The sequence below is a fragment of the Rhinoderma darwinii genome, chromosome 7 (genome assembly GCF_050947455.1).
Source record: "Rhinoderma darwinii isolate aRhiDar2 chromosome 7, aRhiDar2.hap1, whole genome shotgun sequence".
Taxonomy (NCBI): domain Eukaryota; kingdom Metazoa; phylum Chordata; class Amphibia; order Anura; family Rhinodermatidae; genus Rhinoderma; species Rhinoderma darwinii.
The window spans coordinates 63,490,580-63,502,951 of record NC_134693.1 but is presented as its reverse complement, the minus strand read 5'-3'; the positions used below and the strand labels follow the sequence as shown (position 1 = coordinate 63,502,951).

The following is a 12,372-nucleotide window of genomic DNA, read 5'->3' as shown; positions in this document are numbered from 1 at the left end:
TACTGACCACAAGAATCTGGTTTTCCTAGAATCTGCCCGGAGGCTTAATCCTAGACAAGCTCGTTGGGCACTATTCTTTACCAGATTTAATTTCTTGGTTACCTATAGGGCTGGGTCCAAAAATATTAAGGCTGATGCACTGTCACGTAGTTTCATGGCCAATCCTCCTTCCGAGAAGGATCCTGCTTGTATTTTACCCCCTGGTATAATCGTTTCTGCCACTGATTCTGATTTAGCTTCTGACATCGCGGCTGATCAAGGTGCAGCTCCCGGGAACCTCCCTGGGGACAAACTGTTTGTCCCCCTGCAATACCGGCTAAGGGTACTCAGGGAAAACCATGACTCCGCACTATCTGGTCATCCTGGCATCTTGGGTACCAAACACCTCATTACCAGAAACTATTGGTGGCCTGGGTTGCCTAAAGACGTTAGGGCTTACGTCGCCGCTTGTGAGGTTTGTGCTAGGTCCAAGACCCCTAGGTCCCGACCTGCGGGCTTACTACGTTCCTTGCCCATTCCCCAGAGACCTTGGACCCATATCTCCATGGATTTTATCACCAATTTGCCTCCATCTCAGGGCAAGTCGGTGGTGTGGGTGGTAGTAGACCGCTTCAGCAAGATGTGCCACTTTGTGCCCCTTAAGAAACTACCTAACGCCAAGACGTTAGCTTCTTTGTTTGTTAAACACATTCTGCGTCTCCATGGGGCCCCAGTCAATATAGTTTCTGACAGAGGGGTACAATTTGTTTCCTTATTTTGGAGAGCCTTTTGTAAAAAGTTGGAGATTGATCTGTCCTTCTCCTCCGCCTTCCATCCCGAAACTAATGGCCAAACGGAAAGGACTAACCAATCCCTGGAACAATATTTAAGGTGTTTCATCTCTGACTGTCAATTTGATTGGGTCTCATTCCTTCCCCTTGCCGAATTTTCCCTGAATAACCGGGTCAGTAACTCGTCAGGGGTCTCCCCGTTTTTCTGTAATTTCGGGTTTAACCCAAGGTTCTCCTCCATTTCTCCTGGTTGTTCCAATAATCCCGAGGTAGAGGACGTTCATCGGGAACTGTGCACAGTCTGGGCCCAGGTTCAGAAGAACCTAGAGGCGTCCCATAGCGTACAAAAGATTCAGGCTGATAGTAGACGTTCTGCTAACCCCCGGTTTGTCATCGGGGATCTGGTCTGGTTGTCGTCCAGGAACTTGCGCCTTAAGGTCCCGTCCAGGAAGTTTGCTCCCCGATTTATTGGACCTTATAAGATCATTGAAGTCCTCAACCCTGTATCATTCCGTCTGGAGCTGCCCCCATCCTTTCGCATACATGACGTCTTCCATGCCTCCCTCCTTAAACGCTGCTCCCCGTCCTGGTCCCCCTCGAGGAAACCTCCTGTTCCCGTTCTCACCCCTGAGGGGGTGGAATTCGAGGTGGCCAAGATTATGGACAGTAGGATCATCCAGGGCTCCCTCCAGTACCTGGTCCATTGGAGAGGATACGGGCCGGAGGAGAGGACTTGGGTACCTGCTCGTGATGTTCACGCTGGGGTATTGATCAGGAGGTTCCACCTTCTCTTCCCCACTAAACCGGGTCCTCTTAGTAAGGGTCCGGTGGCCCCTCATAAAAGGGGGAGTACTGTAAAGGATCTGCCAGGTACTACGTCTGTGTATACTCCCGGGATTAATCAGTCGACACCTGAGGCCAGACCTCTTAGACTGACACCGGCTCCCACCAACCAGGGTGGCAGGTTCAGGAGTGGGAGAGCCTATCGCGGCCTGGTCAGTCGGAGTTAGCTCCGCCCCCTGTCCATTTATACCTGCCGTGTTCTCTTCCTCAGTGCTTGTTATTCTTCTTGGATTCCTGGCCCCACTGCTGCCTTGCTCCAGCCTGCTTCTGCCGTGCTTCTGCCTTGCTTCAGTTCCGCTATCCTGCTTCGCTTTGCCCCTGGCTTGCTTCCTGCTCCATGCTCTCATTGGTATACTCCACTACATCCTGATCCTGACTGTCTCATTCACCGCTCCGTTTCCTCGCGGCGTTCCGTGGGCTACTGCCCCTTCCCTTGCGTGTTCCCTGTTTGTACTCCCTTGCACTTAGACAGCGTAGGGACCGCTGCCAAGTTGTACCCTGTCGCCTAGGGCGGGTCGTTGCAAGTAGGCAGGGACAGGGCGGTGGGTAGATTAGGGCTCACTTGTTCCCTTCACCTCCTTCCTGCCATTACACCCACGTCTGAAAACTCCTCCCCCACAAAGAAATTGGAAGTCCAGCCGTTGGAGAGGTAGAAAAAAAAATGTAAACAAATAAAGTTTTTCAGGTGCCGTCCCAGGCACTTGAACTTTAGTGCCTCCAGTGCCTTGATAAGGAGTATGGATATGTCACAGGAGCCAGTGTGAGAGGCAAACAGATAAATTATCAAGAGGATGTTTGCTGAAGATCACTAGATAGTAGAGGACTGCAATATGTAGAGAAACCAAGGAAAATAAGACAGTGGAGATATAAATGAAAAATAAAAGAAAGGGACTCAAGGTATAAGTTGTATAAGGGTATGTTCACACGCAGTGTTTTCAGACGTAATTCGGGCGTTTTACGCCTCGAATTACGCCTGAAAAAATGGCTCCCTTACGCCTACAAACATATGCCCATTGCTTTCAATGGGTTTTACGGTGTTCTGTTCCTACGAGGGGTTATTTTACGCGTCGCTGTCAAAATACGGCGCGTAAAAAGACGCCTGCGAAAAAGAAGTGCATGTCACTTCTTGGGACGTTTTTGGAGCCGTTTTTCATTGACTCCAATAACGGCCATAAACGGCCATAAAATACGCAGCGAAAAACGCGAGTTGCTACAAAAACGTCTGAAAATCAGGAGCTGTTTTCGCCTGAAAACAGCTCCGTATTTTCAGACTTTTTTGGTCACTGCGTGTGAACATACCCTTATGGAAACATAGGTGACTCTGCCCCTTCACCCTGCCAGTTAAAATGTCTAGGACCCAGGTTTGAGAGGCATTAAATTGATATTAATGTACTCAGAGCGCTATTCATATACCCCAAGGTGCATTTTGAAATACTACTGGACAATAAAGCCTTTATGATATTTGTCGCCAAGACCACCTCAACCGAATGGTTTGCTGTCTCCCTGGTGCCAGGGTTCGGCATGTGGTGGAACGGGTGGACAAATTGCTGTGAGGGGCTGGTGATGATCCAGCTGTCGTGGTCCATGTCGGTACCAACGACAGAATAAATGGTAGGTGGAGGAGCCTTAAGAATAATTTTAAAGAACTAGGCTACAAGCTGAAGGGAAGGACCTCCAAGGTTGTATTCTCAGGAATACTGCCTGTGCCATGCGCATCACAGGAAAGACAGCGGGAGCTTAGGGAGTTAAATGCATGGCTGAAGTCTTGGTGTAGAGGAGAAGGATTTGGGTTCCTAGAGCACTGGGCTGACTTTTCATTGGGGTACAAACTGTATTCTGCAGATGATTTGCACCTAAATGGAAGGGGGTCCGCTGTGCTGGGGGAGAGAATTCTAGCTGGGGTGGCGGAGTATTTAAACTAGGGCTGAGGAGGGAGGTCAATGTAGAAAAAAAAGGGGTAGCCAGGTTAGAGAGGGGTCAGACTATATTGGTGGGGGGAGAAACAGAATGTGGGGAGAGGACTAGACAACAGGATAAGGAGATCCTTTCGTTACAAAACATCAGTGTAAATAAAAAGGACCGATTAATGTCAAATCACATTTCTGATAATAAAAGTGAAAAACTGACAGGCAAGTTAAAGTGTATGTTCACAAATGCCAGAAGTCTAGCAAGTAAAATGGGGGAGCTGGAGGCCTTGATACTGGAAGAAAATATAGATATAGTTGGTGTTGCTGAAACATGGCTGGACTCTCCACATGACTGGGCTGTAAATCTACAGGGTTTTACACTTTTTCGTAAAGACAGGACAAATAGGAAAGGTGGTGGTGTATGTCTGTATGTGAGAAGTGATATGAAGGCGAGTGTGAAAGAGACAATAGTGGGTGAAGACTGTGAGGAGGTTGAAACCTTGTGGGTGGAACTAGAAAGGGAGGTAAACACTGAAAAAATTACTTTTGGTGTAATCTATAGACCCCCCAATATAACTGAGGAGATGGAAGTTCAGCTATATAAACAGATGGAGCGGGCTGCACAGGCGGGTACTGTAGTGATAATGGGAGATTTTAATTTCCGGGATATTAATTGGTGTCATGGTTCGGCTTCAACTGCAAAGGGGAGACATTTCCTCAACCTGTTGCAGGAAAATTTTATGGGCCAGTTTGTGGAAGACCCGACTAGAGGAGAAGCTCTGTTGGATCTGGTCATTTCTAATAATGGAGATCTTGTTGGGAATGTCAATGTTCGTGAAAACCTCGGTAACAGTGATCACAATATAGTTACATTTTACCTATACTGTAAAAAACAAACGCAGGCTGGGAGGGCAAAAACATTTAATTTTAAGAAAGCCAATTTCCCCAGGATGAGGGCTGCAATTCAGGATATGGACTGGGAAGAACTAATGTCAAATAATGGAACAAATGATAAATGGGAGATTTTCAAATCTACTTTGAGTTATTATAGTGCAAAATTTATTCCTACAGGTAATAAGTATAAACGACTCAAATTAAACCCCACATGGCTTACACATTCTGTGAAAGGGGCAATACATGACAAAAAAAGGGCATTTAAAAAATACAAATCTGAGGGTACAGCTGTAGCCTTTGTAAAATATAAAGAGCTTAATAAAATCTGTAAAAATGTAATAAAATTAGCAAAAATACAAAATGAAAGGCAGGTGGCCAAGGATAGTAAAACAAATCCTAAAAAATTCTTCAAGCATATAAATGCAAAAAAGCCAAGGTCTGAACATGTAGGACCCCTAGATAATGGTAATGGGGAGTTGATCACAGGGGATCAAGAGAAGGCAGAGTTACTAAATGGGTTCTTTAGCTCTGTATATACAACTGAAGAAGGAGCAGCTGATGTAGCCGGTGCCAGTGCTGTTAATATATCAGTTGATATACTGAATTGGATGAATGTAGAGATGGTCCAAGCTAAATTAAATAAAATAAATGTGCACAAGGCTCCGGGACCAGATGGGTTACACCCTAGAATTCTTAAAGAGCTTAGTTCAGTTATTTCTGTCCCCCTTTTCATAATATTCAGAGAATCTCTAGTGACTGGTATAGTGCCAAGGGACTGGCGCAGGGCAAATGTGGTGCCTATTTTCAAAAAGGGCTCTAGGTCTTCCCCGGGTAATTATAGACCAGTAAGCTTAACATCCATCGTGGGGAAAATGTTTGAGGGGCTATTGATTGACTATATACAGGATTATGTGACAATAAATAGCATTATAAGTGACAGCCAGCACGGTTTTACTAAGGACAGAAGTTGTCAAACTAACCTAATCTGTTTTTATGAAGAGGTGAGCAGAAGTCTAGACAGAGGGGCCGCTGTGGATTTAGCGTTTTTGGACTTTGCAAAGGCATTTGACACTGTCCCCCATAGACGCCTAATGGGTAAATTAAGGACTATAGGTTTAGAAAATATAGTTTGTAATTGGATTGAGAATTGGCTCAAGGACCGTATCCAGAGAGTTGTGGTCAATGATTCCTTCTCTGAATGGTCACCGGTTATAAGTGGTGTACCCCAGGGTTCAGTGCTGGGACCACTATTATTCAACTTATTTATTAATGATATAGAGGATGGGATTAATAGCACTATTTCTATTTTTGCAGATGACACCAAGCTATGTAATATAGTTCAGACTATGGAAGATGTTTGTGAATTGCAGGCAGATTTAAACAAACTAAGTGTTTGGGCGTCCACTTGGCAAATGAAGTTTAATGTAGATAAATGTAAAGTTATGCATCTGGGTACCAACAACCTGCATGCATCATATGTCCTAGGGGGCGCTACACTGGCGGATTCACTTGTTGAGAAGGATCTGGGTGTTCTTGTAAATCATAAACTCAATAACAGCATGCAGTGTCAATCAGCTGCTTCAAAGGCCAGCAAGATATTGTCGTGTATTAAAAGAGGCATGGACTCGCGGGACAGGGATGTAATATTGCCACTTTACAAAGCATTAGTGAGGCCCCATCTAGAATATGCAGTTCAGTTCTGGGCTCCAGTTCATAGAAAGGATGCCCTGGAGTTGGAAAAAATACAAAGAAGAGCAACGAAGCTAATAAGGGGCATGGAGAATTTAAGTTATGAGGAAAGATTGAAAGAATTAAACCTATTTAGCCTTGAAAAAAGACGACTAAGGGGGGACATGATTAACTTATATAAATATATTAATGGCACATACAAAAAATATGGTGATATCCTGTTCCTTGTAAAACCCGCTCAAAAAACAAGGGGGCACTCCCTCCGTCTGGAGAAAAAAAGGTTCAAGCTGCAGAGGCGACAAGGCTTCTTTACAGTAAGAACGGTGAATTTATGGAATAGCCTACCGCAGGAGCTGGTCACAGCAGGGACAGTAGATGGCTTTAAAAAAGGGTTAGATAATTTCCTAGAACAAAAAAATATTAGCTCCTATGTGTAGAAATTTTTCCTTCCCTTTTCCCTTCCCTTGGTTGAACTTGATGGACATGTGTCTTTTTTCAGCCGTACTAACTATGTAACTATGTAACTATGTAACTATGTAATATAGTTTCAAAAACAACGTATAAAAGTTTTTTGGCCTTTGTCTAGGAATAGCGATACAGATAGGCTGTATGTCATGTCAATATAGGCTTTCAGTATGTTTGGTACAGCTTTCTAAATACATTTTATTAAAAATACATTTTACTTTTTGATATATAGCTGCTGTATCTAGCCCTGAAACCTTTATCCGTTAGCGGGACTGATGGGTTCTCTGACAAGCAGGATTGAGCTGTTAGGCTGGATTCATACGAGGTAATTACGTCCGTAATTGACGGACGTATTTCGGCCGCAAGCCCCAGACCGAACACAGTGCAGGGAGCTGGGCTCCTAGCATCATACTTATATACGATGCTAGGAGTCCCTGCCTCGCTGCCGGACAACTGTCCCATACTGAAAACATGATTACAGTACTGGACACTTGTCCGGCAGCGAGGCAGGGACTCCTAGCGTCGTACATAACTATGATGCTAAGAGCCCGGCTCCATGCACTGTGTTCGGTCCAGGACTTGCGGCCGAAATACGTCCATCAATTACGGACGTAATGACCTTGTGTGAATCCAGCCTAACCGATCACATCTAAGTTCATAACTTAGTGCAAGATATAGCTGCTCTTTATATAGGATACAAAGCAGCTGTATCTCAAAAAGTAAAAATAATCTTTAATAAAAAGTATTTAGAAAGTTGTATCAAACACACCAATAGACATTTTTATTTAAAAAAAATAAAACAAAAAAATAAAGATTTCAAAGGTGTACATAACCTTTAAATATGTGAAGAACATTCTATTTTTCTTTCACAGATATAATAGCCAACATCCAACAGTCAATGATGACCTTCCAAATCGCATCATGTCTGGACATGTACAAATTAGGCCAAATGTCAAGGAGTTTACAGATACTGGTGTCATCTTTGAAGATGGGACAAAAGAGGAAAATATTGATGCAGTCATCTTTGCTACAGGATACAGTTTTTCTTTCCCATTTTGTGAAGAAACTGTAATCAGTGTTAAGAGGAACAAGATTTCCTTATACAAATCTATGTTTCCTTATCATTTGGAAAAACACACACTAGCGGTAGTGGGACTCATTCAGCCAATTGGTGCCATCATGCCAATCTCTGAGCTTCAGTCTCGTCTGGCGACACAAGTTTTTAAAGGTATTAACCAATACAATACACTTTAGTGCCTATTGTAGAATGTTGGTATTACTAGCTGTTTCTATCATCAATAAAGAGTAATATTCTCTCAATTAAGGTACATAAAGATAACTAAAGGATAGTCTTAGGACTTATTCAAACGAATGTGGGGAAACTCGGACGTGAAAAACTGCAGTTTTTCACGTCCAAGTTTCACCTGTGTGGGACCCGTTTTTACGGATCCTCAAAGACTTGAGTCTATCGAGGGATACGTGAAAACGGAAGAAAATAGGACATGTTCTACTTTTCAATGGACCCTTTATACGGTCCATTGAAACAACGGCCGTGTGAACGGCCCCATTGAAATACATGCGTCCGTGTGACGGCCGTTGTTTTAACGGCCGTCACATGGACGTATTCAACGTTCGTGTGAATAAGCCCTTACACTAAATATTTCTCTAGCACTGAACATAAAGAATGGTATAAATATTGGCCAAAATAAACACTTCTTTTGACTGGTAACCATGAATTAGTCTAGTTTCATCCAAGAAACCAACTACTCAACTATAATATTGAAAATTTCAGGTCGGCCGGCCACGGAGTGACAGCCGCGAGCCACCCACAAATCGCGGGCCATACACATCGCCGTGCCCATTATTTTCAATGAGCCCGGACCGCAGAGCACAGCCGTAATAAGACGTCCGTTCTTTCTGCGGTTCGGGCTCCTGGGCCATGCACGGACCGTGGAAACCACGGTCGTGTGTATGGCCCCATAGGAATGAATGGGGCCGCAATTCTCCCCTGGATTTTCGGAGGAATTGCGGTCGCAAAAGCAAGTTCGTGTGCATGAGGCCTAATGTCTATAGCTGACTTAATTGCAGTTTCTTGATGAGGGTTTGTAGACTACAGAGGACAATGTGTAATAAGTTTTTTCATAATTATCAGTCAACAATGCTTAAATTGTTTATAGACCAATTCTTTTGTGATTTATTTTGGCGTAATATTTCGCTGATTAGATGTAGATGTATATATATATTATATATAATTTCACTTGTTTCAAAAGGGTTTAATATGAATATGTAATGCATACTTCAGTGCAAAATTTTTGTCATGTTATTTAATTTATCTGACCATTTATTTTCATTTTATAGGTTTGGTACAATTACCAGATAAAGAAAGCATGACCATAGATATATTACAGAAACAGTACAAAATGTCCAACCGGTATGTTCTTAAGTTATTGCACATAAAAGTAGTCTTATATCGATGGATGCCCTGTGCAGTGCCTACTATTGGTGCTCCCCCACTCTATATGGTGTACAGTTATAGAGTGTGCAAATAACTATACCACTCAGTGACTAATTATAAGCACCAGACCGTATGGTGCCCAAATAAGTGTCATACATTGGCCAAATACAGTTGCCTAGATTACAATGCTATGCAGTGCCACCACAAACATTCATTGCAAAAGTAATGTAATGTACAGTGCTACTCATTGTAAGTACTACATGGAATGCTCAAATAATACCAACATACAGTGACTAAATAACAGTTTCTCATATAAAGTAATCTAATAACAGTGATATACAATTTTGAAATAATACTGCACCCTGTACGACCACAGGGATCATACACCACTAATGCCGACCCTAAAGAGGTATTACGGTTTCAGCAAATAAAGCTTTTTCATTGTATAATGAGGAAATGAGCTTTCACAATTTTCCAATATACTTTCTGTAGCCCAAGCGGGCGCAGTTATTTCCGTAACTTTTATAGGAATCAATGGGGAGAGCATCACACATGCGCGGCCACCTTTCCATTTAGTCCTGGACTGCGTGGCTGTCTCACCAGGCAGGGTGGGGTTGGGTGTCCGCCGTTCTCAAGATAGGTGCGAGTCCCAGAGCAGGGGCCCATATCTATCAGACATTTATGGCATATTCCGTGGATATGTTATAGATGTCTAAGTTGGGAATACCTCTTTAAAAGGGTTTGTCTATTATGGACTAAGCTTTCCGATATGCTCTATTAGGCATATTAGAATATATGGAGGCAATATAGAGGGGTTCCTTTGATTAGTACCCCCTCTATATGCCAAGCAAGGTGCTGCTGAAAAGAGCAATGCTCACTAATTGATTATTTAGGTTGAGATAGAAAAATGTGTAAATAATGTAGAATATATAAAAATATCTACACAGCAAATAATTATAAAAGCACCGTATAGCACTGCTTACCACCAAACTGCCAAACACAAACTGTGCTGTGGGAACAGACACCAATTGCGGAAGCCCAACATCTTTAAATATTGCACTGGTCAAATATAATAACTCTCTGCATGGCCATGTATGAAAGGCATTGCGTCTGTTTTCAAAATTGCTGAATACATGATGCTCAATGAGCTCTGTGCACACAATATACACTGCTCACTTTTCGTTTTCGTCCCAGCGATAAAAATGACCATACTGGAAAGGGGGACCCTTTTTAAGAATTAATTTAACTGTACATTTTTGCTATTAAAATGTAAAAAATAAATAAATTAAAAACACTTTTTTTTTACATTTTACCCTTAATAACGCCTCGAAAAAAAGAATGAACAAAAATAAAAGCTCATGTATTACTAACAAAACCTTACTACATATATATATATATATATATATATATATAAAAATACCTGCAAAATTCGTATTCTCAAAAAAATTGCTCAACTGTGTGTGGTCATTAATAGTCTACAAGTTCTAGGGCTGCAGTACATCAAATATGGGGATCTGTGGACCTAAAGTGGGTTATAAGAGGATGGCTATGGATCTTTTCTAGTGGAGAAGCGAGTTTGAATAGTATAATTGAACACTGACTTGATAAGCCACTTTCTTGAAAGATATAACTCTTGTGTATTAGATTGCCAGAGATAAGTAGTTGATCCAGTGATTTATTCTGGTTGTTACATAAAGATGTTTTATAAAATATCTTCTATATATTAAAACATTCCTAACTTTCTTTCCTTTAAGCTATGTGGAAAGTCCGCGTCATACTTTACAAGTGGATTATGTGGAGTATATGGATGAACTCGCTACACTTGCTGGTGTAAAGCCAAATCTATTCAGAATATTTCTTACAGATCCTCGCTTGGCTGCGCAGGTGTTTTTTGGACCTTGTACTCCTTACCAGTATCGTCTTACAGGACCGGGGAAGTGGAGTGGGGCCAGGGAGGCCATCCTGACTCAGTGGAAACGTATTATAAAGCCAACCAAGACCCGTATTCTTGAAAATAGCACTGTAGACCGGTCTATTCCACTGATACTGAAAGTCTGTGCAGTTTTTATTGTTTTGGCAGCTCTTATCCTAAACTTTTAAGTGGTTTAATATATACACTACATGTAACCTCAAAAATCTTCATGTTTATCTAAGGGTGATTAAGCTACAGTATAATAGAAACTACTTATAAAAGAAAGAGATTTTTCCAGTAATAAAATGATGTTGCAACATTACTTTAGTACATTTAAGGCTGTGTTCACACCATATTTATGTAGTGCACATTTGGGGTATACAGCAGGAAAAATTAAATGCGGAATGTCTCCATAGGGTACAATAAGCCTGACGTAAGAGAAAGAGTTTGTTTTGGCATATACAAACAGCCGATATACGTTGGTAAACCTTTCTTTTCTACTGTATTGAAAAACATAGTCATCCTACAAAACTTATACAGCATATGTTCAGAGATTTTTTTGAAGAATACGCCAAATTTAGTATGAACAGAGCCTAGTAGAATGAGCAAACGGAATTTAATAGAAGCATGCCTTATAAAGAATCATTATTAAGCTGAACAGACAACAATGTCAAGATTTTACGTGAAAATAAGATCATAATGATAATTCTATAACTCATTTCTTAAAATAAAAAAAATGTTGAATATTTGTCAAAACTGAATTTGTACTTTAAATCTCAGTAGCAGTTTCTGTGTCAACTATTGGCAATGTTCGTAGATTTTTTTTTTGACTGAAAACAGCTATGTGGTCTAGCAGGCACAAAATACAGTGATCAACATCTTGCTGTCTACACCTGTGTTTTTAATTGATTCAATTATTTCATGTGTCCATAATATTCTTTATATTATTTTATAGTTTATGCTTTTTCAACTCTGATATTGACATCTGGAATTGTTCTTAGTTAGGTTAGGTGGTCATTGGCCTCTCCAGTATTTTTGATGGCAAGACCCCAACAAACCGCATTTAAAAGAATGGGGTCTGTCAGGATTTACCAATATACATTTGAAAATGGATCCAGCAGTGTGAATAGAGCCTAACAGTAGAAACAAAAACAATTATATCATATTGTATAAAAGTGTTGCGATATGTTTTGTAAACCACTGCAGAACGTAATAAAGATTTTTTTTTTATATTATTGTTTAAGGCGACATACACACGGCCGTGCCCGTAATCACGGTCTTGTGTATGTGGCCTTAATGTGTGTGAAAGGTAGGTCTTCCATGTATTAGGTTTATAGAGCACACATTACATTGAGGCACATGATTACTGCATGACAGTCCTTATTCTTGTGGATTATTTTTTTATTATTTTGATGTTGTCCCGTACAAATGTAAGAA

The 12,372-nt window shown here is 41.4% G+C and overlaps 1 protein-coding gene across 1 annotated transcript in view; it reads left to right on the top strand.

Annotated features, from left to right (window-relative positions):
- The window catches only part of LOC142657923 (flavin-containing monooxygenase 5-like), an 87,961-nt gene extending 75,796 nt beyond the window's left edge, over positions 1-12,165 (top strand). Inside the window, exons 7-9 of the mRNA XM_075833465.1 lie at positions 7,441-7,796; positions 8,927-8,999; positions 10,778-12,165. Of these exons, the coding sequence (XP_075689580.1) occupies positions 7,441-7,796; positions 8,927-8,999; positions 10,778-11,123 (775 nt within the window). The 3' untranslated portion in view covers positions 11,124-12,165. The remainder of the gene's footprint in view (positions 1-7,440; positions 7,797-8,926; positions 9,000-10,777) is intronic.
- The last annotated feature ends 207 nt before the right edge of the window (positions 12,166-12,372 follow it).